Source organism: Maniola hyperantus, chromosome 11, assembly GCF_902806685.2.
Source record: "Maniola hyperantus chromosome 11, iAphHyp1.2, whole genome shotgun sequence".
NCBI classification, from domain to species: Eukaryota; Metazoa; Arthropoda; class Insecta; order Lepidoptera; family Nymphalidae; genus Maniola; species Maniola hyperantus.
The window spans coordinates 12,924,065-12,937,016 of NC_048546.1; the positions used below are offsets into that span (position 1 = coordinate 12,924,065).

At 37.8% G+C, this 12,952-nt stretch overlaps 1 protein-coding gene across 1 annotated transcript; it reads left to right on the top strand.

Moving 5' to 3' along the window:
- The first annotated feature begins 392 nt into the window (after positions 1 to 392).
- LOC117986229 (uncharacterized) lies at positions 393 to 9,250 on the top strand. The gene is made up of 3 exons (XM_069502008.1): positions 393 to 553; positions 7,094 to 7,334; positions 8,342 to 9,250. Exons 2-3 carry the CDS (start codon positions 7,255 to 7,257, stop codon positions 8,460 to 8,462), a joined length of 201 nt encoding a protein of 66 aa, XP_069358109.1. The 5' UTR covers positions 393 to 553; positions 7,094 to 7,254; the 3' UTR covers positions 8,463 to 9,250.
- Positions 9,251 to 12,952: the final 3,702 nt, after the last annotated feature.

The following is a 12,952-nucleotide window of genomic DNA, read 5'->3' on the forward strand; positions in this document are numbered from 1 at the left end:
AGGAAAGCTGCACACCTGAGAGTTCTTTATAAAGTTCTCAACGGTGTGTGAAGTCTGCCAATCCACACTTGGCCAGCGCGGTGGACTAAGGCCTTACCCCTTTTTAATCTGAGAGATGCTTAAAACGCACACAGCTTAGAAGTGCGTCCCCGGGATCGAACCCTCGACTAGCAGGCCAATCCACTAAACTATCACCGCTTTGTTGTAGTCACAATATGACGTTCAGGAAATATGAATTCGGAAAAATCCATTTGAATTGAAATTAATAGAAATGAATTAACTATACAAATGTAACTTAGTATAGAACAAACAAGGCTACGTCACGAAACCAGTATGAAAATGACTAAAAACCCGTCTCTTGATTCTTTAAATATTTACTACATAAATAGATGTGGTTCCCGGCCGGTCTCAGTTTTCAATTGGTTCTCGTCCGATTCGGTCATTAAAATTCTGTTAATTCAGTATTGTTTCGTATTTGCGTATTTGGAAAAATTTAGGTGTCAATGAAAAGATCTCAGAGAAAATTCGCGATAACGGACAAGTTTTTGCCAAGGTTAGTTTTTAACTGTTTCTTTTTACTTTTATGGAGAAAACAACATGAAGTTTTCATTCTTTAGGTTTACGAGAAAATGTATATAAAAGTCGAAGCTGTTTTCTTTTTTAACCTCAGTGCCAACAAAAGTAATAAATAAAGTGCTTATTAGTAGGCACAACTTTCGAAATTCGAATCTTCAATGAATAATGGATATGTAAGGTGCCAATTTCAATCAAGTTTTGAACTTTAAACTTTAAACGACGTAATCTTATGCCAGTTTAGTACATATTTTAATTTTGGTAATATCTACGACTAGTATAATAAGTTCATCAATAAAACCCGTATAAGTAGTTTGAACCAGTCAGCTGTTTTGGTCTATATCTACTCGTGTGATTGTAAGATGTACCTAGAAGAAGAAAAATTCGCTTCTTAAATCTTTAACCTACTTATTTAGATCTCAGGTTAGACCTTTATTCAGCTATTTGAGATTTCCTTCTGCTTTCAAACATTTATTTTCGCTGTAGTTTTCCACGATAAAAAATCATAATCCATGTTATAATTAATAGTAGGTATGTGTTAGTAGTCTTTTTGTATATTAATTGTCATGTTTTATATTGGTATAGGTACTCTGGTAATAAAATACCTAAGCATTCCATAGAATACCTATAACATTCAGGCAATATAAAATACTAGCTTATGCTCGCGACTTCGTCCGCGTGAACTACACAAATTTCAAACCCCTATTTCACCCCCTTAGGGATTGAATTTTCAAAAATCCTTTATTAGCGGATGCCATGTCATAATAGCTATCTGCATGCCAAATTTCAGCCGAAGAAGGATTTTTGAAAATGCGACCCCTAAGGGGGTGAAATAAGGGTTTGAAATTTGTGTAGTCGACGCGGACGAAGTTACGAGCATAAGCTAGTTATATTACATGGCTAATTTAATACATGTTATATTACATGGCTAGTTATATTACATGGCTTTAAGTTGTGATGTGTGGCACAATTGTATAAATAAACGTCTTTTCTTTCTTTCTTTCTTCTTTCTTTCTAATATTTATTTTTAAAAAAAAGGTCGATGTACCTATAATATTTCTTGGCGGTGACTGTATAAGCTCACAGCGGTTAGGCCGGTCGACGAAACTCAGAGGAGGTAAACTCTAAGTTATAGGACTATGCCCCTGGGTATAAGGGCGCACGTGATCCAAGACACGTTTGGTTACATCGACAACATGTTTACAACGGAAAGTAAATCAATGCGGTGATTTCTAGTCGACCACGAGGGCGTCGCGTGCTTTAAACGTGCAAGCTTTACAACAGACGACATTTTGAAGTGGAGAGAACTTATTGCATTGAAGTGTCGTAGATTCCTACATCACCTGAATTGCAGTTTGGATGCAGTAGACTTAACTGCATCGCAACTGCATGTCGATTGCACGTTGTGTGCACGCGATCTGCAAAGTTGGTCAATCAGTCCAAATAGACCCTTGTTAAAAGGTCATCGTCGTCATCGCAACCCATCGGCGGTCCACTATTTAGTATAGGTGCCCTCTCAGAATGGCAAGGGTTTGGCCACAGTTCACCATGCTGGCCAGGTGCGCATAGGCAAACTTCACACAACTTTGAGAAAATTATGGAGAACTCTCAGGCCTGCAGGTTTTCTTACAATTGGTTTGTTAGATTGATTAAGTAGGAGGTCAAAGCAAGTAAATTATATATTTATCTGATAATGCATTATAAACTCCAAATATTAAGAGTTACGTTCCCGAGTAATAGGCCGAGGTCTTAAGTCTTAAACAAGGCTTACGTCGACTCAACAAAATTAAACCTACTCTCTGGGGAAGTTCGAAATTGCTGATTTTTGATTTCATTCTACCTCTGGATTGTAAATTCTCCGATTTGTTATTTATTCATATTTGAAACTATATTTTCAAGAATTCTTTTTTAGTGCACTTCTTGGCCATATAACCTCGTAAAACATAATATCCTCCGTATGGCATATTAATGTATCCAGCTCGTTAGAATAGTCAAGGAAATAAGCACGCACGCACTTTTAACTTGTCGAAGATATGTTTATTTTAAGCAATTAAATATTTGTTGTTATAAATAAAATAAAACATCGTGAGGAAATTTTCATGCTTGGGAGTTCTCCATAAATGTTCTCAAAGGTGTGTGAAGTATGCCAATCCTCACTTGGCCATCGTGATGGACTATGGATAAGATGCTCTTCCTATTCTGAGACCCGTGCTTAGTAGTGTACCGGCGACGGCTCGATCATGTTGATGTATTGACAGCCTACTGCGTTTGACGCACAGAGATACTTGCCTGCAAGGTTTTTTATGCTAAAACCAAAGGGTATCTCGACAGAACCTAAATCTACGCTGACGAAGTCGCAGGCGAGGTTGAAGCGGACCATGTCGTATCGTAATCGCGTCGTGTTGTCTTTAGATCTTTAGCTATAAGTTGTGACACCAAAATCATGTCACAGTCATTGAACTTTTAGAGTTGGAAAACTGGTGAGTTAATAAAATTAAAGAGTATAAACAGTTGATTAGGATTGTTGTCTAACAAACACTGTGGGCTGACTGTACTATTGTGGTTCGCGCCGATGAGATCCTATAATCTGTCTGTCTGACTGTTAAAGTTACTGTTAACCCATATTACCATCATCATTATCAACTGATAGAGTCCATTGCTGGACATGGGTTTGAGTAGACCTCCACACGCCACGTGTTTGCGCTAGGGTTATGAATCCAGCGGCTCCCTGCGACTCGTTTGATGTCGTCCGGAGATCCGATACGACCGGAGAAAAATCAGGCGCACTAAATGAAAGGGTATAGCTGTGATAGCCTAGTTGTTAGGACGTCCGCCTACTAATCGGAGGTCGGGGGTTCGATCCCGGGCACGCACCTCTAACTTTTCGGAGTTATGTGCGTTTTAAGCAATTAAATATCACTTACTTTAACGGTGAAGGAAAACATCGTGAGGAAACCTGCATGCCTGAGATGAGAGTTCTCCATAATGTTCTCAAAGGTGTGTGAAGTCTACCAATCCGCACATGGCCAGTGGTAGACTATGGCCAAAACCCTTCTCTATGGTAGGAAACGCGCGGGATGATTACGTATCCCGCGACAGACTTGCGACAGCGCGTAAATCTCGCGATCATTGCTGTCAAACTTCACACGTAACAGCGGCTAGAGAGAGAAAGCAATAGCCACAAATCAAAATAAGAAGAAGAAGAAGAGAGACAGCAAATAAACTGTCGCATTGCTACTGTTGTCAACTTTTTACGTAATCATCCCGCCGTGCTCTGTATTGAGCCCGCGATTAGATTAGATTTATTTATTTGCTTTCATGTACATTGATGAATTTTTTTTTTTTTTAAAGAATATTAGCCATATTAAATGACTAATATTCCCCTTTCCTCTCCAACTAAGCGTCAGGCTTGTGCTAGGAGTAGGTACCACAATAGTGCAACGGGCGGGTTTTGAACCGTCGACCTTTCGGTTTTCAGTCCACTGCTTTACCGATTGAGCTATTGAGGCTCAAATTGCGATGGGTTGATCATGATGAAATGAAAGGGAAAGGGCAGCGTTGAGAGTCAGTTGATGTATTGTGCGTTGTGAGTGTGACCCATATAAGAGATATGTACATATATAGCTAACAGTAGCTGTGCCTTCATTTCTCTGATTCAAGTCCCACTCACAGCGTTGCAGATGCGCGCGGTCTCGAAGTAAAGCAAAATAACAGGCTTTATTTTTCTCTTTAGGGGTCCGTACCCCAAGGGTGCCAACCTCTTGTTTTTTTTTTTTTTTTTGGAACAAGAGGAAAAATGTACGTTAAAAAAAAAAATGCTATAAAAGATGCAAAAAAAGACAAAAAAGAAAAATAAGAATATTATTATTAAAAAAAAAAAAAAAACTAGCATAGTCTAAGTAAAGCCTAGTGTAACGTAGTATCCCTAACGCACTGCACTTAGTGTGTAGTAGCACCAATTTCAACAAAGCAATAAGAAAGGCAAACGGAAAAAAAAGCCAATCTTTTAGTACCGACCTAGAACAGTCTCCGACCGCCATGTCGGAGGAAAAAAAGGGAGGAACACATAAAAAAAAAAAAAAAAAAAAAGAAGGGTGCCAACCGGACCCTAAGCCTCTGCTGTCCGTCCGGCCGTCAGCCCGTATGTCTATCAGCGGGCTGTTTCTCGTGAACCGTAATAGGTAGAGAGTTGAAATTTTCACAAAATATGTGTTTCTGCTACCGCTGTAACAACAAATAATAAAAGTTAAAATAATGGCCGACATGAAAATTTAAAAAAAATAAAAAGTGTTATTTCTTTTACGATGGTACGATACGGAACCATTTTTGTGCGAGCCCAACTCGCACTTGGCCGGTTTTTCTTAAAGTTTTGATGACATGTGAATAGAGAGTTTTTACTTCAGTTTCAGTAAAGACTAAGGGCTATTTACAAAAATCCGTCTAAAATCCGTACGTAGGTACCTACATGTCATTCCTAGACTCGCTGATACTTTTATAAATGTTAGTATTCGTTGGTTTTCGGGCTATATATTTACATAATCATTTGTAAATTTAAATTAATTTATTATGTGCATTAATTTATCTGTAAATATAAAATTCGAAGTCCTGACTGACTGACTTATTTATTATCAACGCAAAGCCTAAACCGCTGGTTCTAGAAACATGAAATGTGGAGGGTGTGTTATTAAATTCCACCCCTAAGTGGGTCAAATGGGGGTTTGAAATTTATGTAGTCCACGCGGACGAAGTCGCGAGCATAGGCTAGTAAGTTATAAGGCTGTGACATACGAACGGACGGACTAATGGAAATTGAGGAAATTCACTCAATTAGACTTGGAGACCGGATATTAGTAGGTAGGTAGGTATATCTCAGGACTACGCGTTTCAATTTCTGCATACATCATGAGGTAACAACGTCTTTAAACGTAAAATTGTAGTCAATTAGAATGAAAAGAGAAACATTATTAATTACTAGCTGCCCCGGCGAACTTCGTACCACCTAACAGTCGATTCTTTTTCAGGCAATTTCTTAAATTTTTCTCTCCGTAAGTACCATCCTCGTACTTCAAGGAATATTATAAAAAAAGAATTAGCGAAATCGGTTAAGCTGGTCTCGAGATTTGCGATCAGCAACACATTTAGCGATTCATTTTTATATATAGAGATTATTACCTGAGTAAGGCCACCAGGCTTCTATTATTACATAATTAATAACATAATACATATGTAAAATACAATAAACCCTTGAAAACAATATTGAAATGAGGATGATGGCATCGCAACAGGGTATTGCATCAGGCAGTTAGTCCAGTTATACAGCTTCGGGACGTAATGCCATCGATATGCTAATCAACAGGTTATGCAGTACTTAATGCGTTACCATGAAGTAATTTATTATTTTATAGCTTTGGGTGCAGTAAATTATAATTTTTACTTATTTTTCATTTCACGTCATGTTAGGTTAGTTAAGGAGCAACTTATCGACTAAAAAAACAAAGCCATACTTACCAATATTATAAACTAGCTGCCCTGGCGAACTTCGTACCGCCAAAAAGTCGATTCTTTTTCAGGATTTTTTTAAATTTTTCTCTCCGTAAGAACCATCCTCGTACCTCAAGGTACGTACCTTTTCGAAAACTTCTTTCTTATTACAGCACAGCATAAACTTAATAATAATATCTTTATCTTGTTCTCTGAAAGAAAGAAAGAAATCTCGCAACAAGTTCAAAGTTGAAAATTCCTGTTGTTGAAAAATCCTGATACCTACAATCTAAAGGATTATTTCAATGACAACAAAGCCTGGGAATGAGTTGCCAAACAGCTTTGATAGTTCTAATAAGTATTAGTGATTTTGTAAAGTGGTGATAATAAAAAAGAATACCCGGCTGAGTTTGTTGTGGGCTCTTCTCAGACCTGGGCGCATTTGGAACCCTCGTAGCTTCAGTTTTAATTTGACGTATTAATTATCACCACTACATCATTGTATTGCAGATTCAGCAAGTGTAAAGCGTATAAAATAATACCCAATTTGAATAAATGATTTTGAGTTTGAAAAATATTTTGCAAAAATATTTGTAATTTTTCTGCAAAAATATTTGTAACAGGCACACAAAGTTAGTAGGTAATAAAACTAGTCGACTTGGCTCGGCTTCTTTTGGATGGAACTACTGAAAACCCTTTCTTATTGGGGTTCTTGTTATGTAGAAAATCTACATGCAACATCTCAAGTTTACAGACCTCACGATTGTTGTACGTTAATATATCAGTCAGTTTCTTCTTCTAAAGTTTATATATGGTGTAACATCAGGCTTGAAAAGGATTTAGGCGCAATCTCCACGGGCGTGGGAATCGCGGCGATAGTCTCGCCGTGTGACAAAAGTCGATACAAGCTATCGCCGCGATAGTATCGCCCTGTGGAGATTGGCCCATACAGTTTGTATTGAATTTTGTCACACGGTGAGACTGTCGTGCTGAAGTATGATAAACTATATAAACTAAAGATTTTTTCTTTCTATTCCAGGCTTTGTAAAAACCTGTGCACCAGAAAAGGCAGCCGTAGAGCTAACACCGGGAACCGTTTGGAACACTCGGTTCTTACCCACATTCAGCACGTGCCGTAGATTCATCACCAGCCCCTCTCCATCACTCATCACCATCATCCCCCAAGCCCCAGTTAACACCATGGCCCGCGGTGATGAAAACAAGACAGCCACCAAGGCTACTCACGCCTGCAAGCAATTCGACGTCTCTGCTCCTATGAAGTAAGTTATCACCGGCTAATTATCATTCCTCATCATCATCATCCCCCAAACCCCAGTTAACACTTAACACCATGGCCCGCGGTGATGAATGCTATCTTTAAATTATAAATATTAACTTTTCGTGCTTGTGATAGAACATAGCATCACTCATAATACCTAGTATAAGTCCCGTACATTGCTATTGCGCTGGAACCATGTCTCATTAACATCGAAATAACGTCATTTTGACGTCAGCCGAAATAAAAATATACCATCAGCTTGCTGACGTCACTAAAATGGCGGCCACACACATTAGCAATTTGCGGGACTTATACCAAATGATAATGTAATTTAAATTTAAACTTATGCCGCTCTCATTTGTCATTTTCTGTTACAAGTTTACAACACCTGTCGCGTGCATCGCATTGTTAGTAACGACGCTGTACGACATGTTATTTCGTCGACAAACGACTACCTAGTAGCGTAAAATTGATGATAGAGTCCCATTTGTTTTCAGATCACCTTTACCTTTATATTTCAAATAATATGTATTTACACACCCGTTATTTCGTTGTCAACAAGGAAACCTTATAGTGTCGCCATGTTCGTCGCCTGTTAAAAATTTTGGCGGTCAATTTTCCGAAGCGTCTGAATTTTGAGGGGACTTTTACAGGCAGGCAGACTTTTGACGTTACTTTGCCATAAAAGTTTTTCCGTATCTCCCACAACCAATTTTGACAATCGACGGTTATTTTGAATTTTTACTTAGCTGATTTCTTTTTCATTTCATAAGGAACTTTAGTTACTGCTTTTTACTAACTAGGTATTACTAAAGTTGACTATACAGCAATTTCAATTATACTTCAAGTTTTAATATCAAACGTTTCTATGTCCACATAGTCATACGGTTTAATTAATACAATGCAGCATCTTTAGCTTCGTAAAAGTACCTACTCGATAGAATCCAAGTATGTAAATGAAAATAAAAGTTTATCGATTTCTAATATTGAATCTCCTTCCCTTTTCAGAAAACCAGTACCATCCCAATTGAACAACCAGCCACCCAAAAAGCCGGAGCAGAAGAACTACGGCGCCTGGGGCTCCACCTTCAAAGACAAGAAAACATTCCTGGACATGCACTTCTGTTGATTCACCACCATCGCCGCTCATCATCGAAACGTCACCAACACAAACTTTAACGGATGGATCCCATTTATTCCATTAAAATATGTAGTCGAGACAGTGGAATTATTTTTTACAAAAATCGCGACAATTTTTTTATTGGCATAAACTAGTTCAGTTTCTAGTGAAAGTTATTGAGGAAATAAACTCGTCTATTGTAGTTAATTATGTTAATTTCTATTTGGTTGAATACCCTGATTTGTCAGATCGCTATATTTTGCATTGCTTTCGTAAAATTTTCATTCGTCACTAAGTATATTTACTCAGTTTCAATAAAAATGACTTTACCCTAAAATACTTTAACCAAATCTCTGTCTCATTTTTGTTACATTTCTTAATTGAACTGGACTTAATTCTTTAGATTAAACTTCCAGCCGCAAGCCACCGATAAAGGTTTTAGTCGCCCTGTTACGTAAAAGATCAAAGTCTTAATGGAAAAAGTGGGTTTCTTCAAAATTAATTTACCAAAAATTGATTAGGAACCAAATGTATTATTAAATAAATAACTAATTTTGAAATTGTTTGTGTCGTTTCAGCTTATTCTTTATATTTCTACGGTTTAGGGTCTCTCGCGTACTAACAATCATACATGTATCATTATAATTAAACTGTCATCATCTACAGTAGTTTTTATGTTACTGTAAGTTGTAACTTTTGTGTTACAACTTAGGTACAACCTATTAAATAAAATAAAACATTAGGACTGAGACTAAAATGTTGATTGGTAGCAAGTGAATAAAAACGATAAAATTTAATTATTTATTTATACCTCTAGGTTTATTATAGAATTCTCTAAGAATTTCTTATCAAACTGTGATAGATATCGAGGCATCTTGCTGTTACCTATTTTGGCTTAACTTGCAGAGATTCAGGCAGAGAGCTTGCAACTTGCAAGACATTAATGCTGTGAAATAAAAAACTCACTCAGCAGAATCTAAATCTACGTGGACAAAACCACAGGCAAAATTCAAAGTCGTGACTTACATATCAACGCACAGCCTAAGCCGCTTGTCCTAGAGAGATGAAATTTGGAGGGTGTGTTCTTTGTTAAGAGTAGGTATCCACTAAGAAAGCATACTTTGAAATTCTACCCCTTGAAATTTATATAGTCTATGCAGACGAGTCGCGAGCATGAGCAAGTGTGAGATATATGGCTAAAAAGAAAAAGAATAGTTCATTAATTAAGTAATTGACATAAATACTACAGAATGTTTTTAAAACCACCATGATACTAAATATATTTTACACACTAAGCATAATATATATAATTTAATCAATTAAGATTAATTGATTACATTATCAGGACGGAAAAATAGATGTGCATAAAGTTACACCATCATTTCACTTAGAGGTTAGGTATATACAACTAAAGTTAAAGAAATCTTCAGTAGGTAGGTAAGTATAAATCTCAGCTATCTAGTCAAGTCTAGTGCAGTACATACATGATGAATACAGTATAGCAGATTTCAGAGCCAAGATGATTTCTTTGCTGTCATTCATAATGGAACTAAACCTCGCTTCGTTACGAGAGCCGACACTGGTACGCTTAGTATAAGATTTTACTCACCAACGTTGCTAGAATTCTAGATTCGAAACACAATAACGTCAAAGTAAAGTGAACCTAATGCGCCTTGAATTGAAGTCGAAAATTCAATGTGACTGATTTTAATTTCGCAACGTTTCCGCTTGGAGCGCTTGCTGTAGATGTGTAGACAAACTTGAGCTTTAAAACAAGGCAGTTAAAATCCAGTTTACTATAACGCGAAAGTGTTTCGACACTCGAATACTATCAACGTTGGTGTCTTGTGAGACATAATAATCTTGTATTAAGCGTACGGATCTATTGCTTATGCAATGATTGCATTTGGTTTGAAAATCTCACTGAATATTGTAGCTCTGTTAGACGTCTCATCGACATAGGTGGAAACTTTACAAAGCTTCAAAGGGTAATGTATTCTTTTATCACAGCAATTCTACTGTTATAAGTCCCGCAAATCGCTAATGCGCGTGGCCACCATTTTCAAATGCCAAAGTGTGTTTGTTTGTTGGTTTGCCCTTCAATCACGCCACATAAGCTACTGTTTATCCCGGAAAACTTGTCTTTGAAAGTCTTGACTAGTTCACAATCTGTATCGTCGTTTGTTCGAGAGGAACTTTTTGACCTTTTATCGAAATATATATGTTTTTCGGTAATAAAATATCGGTCGGTAGGTTATATAATGGTGATCTGGCAGGGATTAGTGGGCCCCTAGCGATCTTGGGCCCTGGGCACGTGCCCAGAGTGCCCAGTGGGAAAGAGGGCCCTACAGACTTCTACGTACGTACATACATGAACCGCTCAAGCAGTTGCAACTGCTTCGGACGGTTGGCAGCACGGTGCATCATGCAGTCAAGCAGTCGCCAGGCATTAGTTTTTGAAACGTAGGTTCATATCATATTATAGTTTTGCATAAAAAAGCAAGGTCGTTTCATGTTCATTTCATAACAGCGAAGTCTCCTTCGGTGTCCTTAATTTCTCAAAAGAATTACAACTCTATATTCAAAGGAAGAAATATCATATTGGCTTGTTTCATGAATTTAATATAGTTTTGCGTAGAGGCAGAAATTTTATTAAGTCTCATTGAATAAGAAAACTGGAACAATACTAAACGGAAAAAATATTTTATTGGGTTTTTAAAAATCCTGTCGGAATTCTTTGATTTTCCGGGATTAAAGTAGCCTATTTCCGTCTCTAAGATGCAAGTTATCTCTGTACCAAATAGAGGCCCGCGACTTTGTTCACGTGGATTTAGGATCTGTCAATATTAGAGCCTCAATAGCTCAACGGGTAAAGGAGTGGACTGAAAACCGAAAGGTCGACGGTTCAAACCACGCCCGTTGCACTATTGTCGTACCTACTCCTAGCACAAGCTTGACGCTTAGTTGGAGAGGAAAGGGGAATATTAGTCATTTAACATGGCTAATATTCTTTATATATAAAAAAAAAAAAAAATTACGTCAACTTACATATTCATCGTACGGAACCCTCTTCACAGGAGTTCAACTCACACAATATGGCTGGTTTTTCAATATATTCGTAGATATCATGATCAACCCATCAGCGGCTCACTACAGAGCACGGGTCTCCTCTCAGAGTGAGAAGGGTTTTGGCCATAGTGTACCACGGCTGGTCGTGTGCGGTTTGGTAGACTTCACACACCTTTGAGCACATTATGAAGAACTCTCAGGCATGCAGGTTTCCTCACGATGTTTTCCTTCACCGTTAAAGCAAGTGATATTTAATTAATTAAAACGCACATAACTCCGAAAAGTTAGAGGTGCGTGCCCGGTATCGAACCTCCGACCTCCGATTAGAAGACGGACGTCCTAACCACTAGGCTATCACAGCTTCGTAGATATACTAAGCTCTTAGTACAACCTTTTCGCTTGGTTGGAGAGAAAAGAGGAATATTGGCCGTGTTTAATATTTAAAAAAATTGGTAGAAGAGCAAAACTGTAGGAGATACCCGATACCTATATGAATTCGTTTTTCCATATAAATCTCTGGAGTTTAATTTAAGCTTATTTATTACTGGCCGGCCATCGCTTCCCCGATACAAAACGAAACTGGCCAAATATTTTAACTCCACTGAAATGAAACTAGTGGTGAATATTTTTCAGTATTTCTCTTGTCAGTAACTAAATTTTCTATTTTTATTTTATTCCGATATTACTTGTACTTACTGATTTTCCAACATTGTATATGATTCTCACTATTCAGATACACGGGCATCGATTTCGGTTTTTTATTTTATTCAGATACAAGTTAGCCCTTGACTGCGGTCTCACCTGGTGGTAAGTGATGATGCAGTCTAAGATGGAAGCGGGCTAACTTGGAAAGGGTGTGGTAGTTTCATTAAACTCATACCCATGATCGGTTTGAACGCAGCATCGTGTGAATTAAGTACTGATTCCTTTTAAATCTTGTGCCCTGACTAGAGGTGACCTAGCTAAATATAATGTAAAGAATATTAAATACCATATTAAATATCGTACCGGAACGCTCTCACTTGGCGGTACGGCTTTGCCGGTAGCGTGGTATAAAACTACGGCTGCGACAATATTTAGAAATAATAAATTCCCGAATTGCCCCCTGCCAATGTATACTCAATAGCTCAACGGTTAGAGGAGCGGACTAAAATTCGAAAGGTCGCCGGTTCAAACCTCTTAGATGACGCTTAGTTGAAGGGGAAATATTAGTCAACATTGGCTAATATTATTATTTACAAAAAAATTAAATGAGCTCGGTGTCTATCATTCAGTGTTGACATTGAGTTAGCGAATCACCCCACAGGCACAGATCACGACAGTTAGGGAACCTCTACGAGGCTTCTACGTCACTTGCAGGCGTCAAAAGTTAGTTGACGCAGGTAGCCCTAAAGAAGCCCTATTTTTCTTTGATTTTACGTCACCAAGTT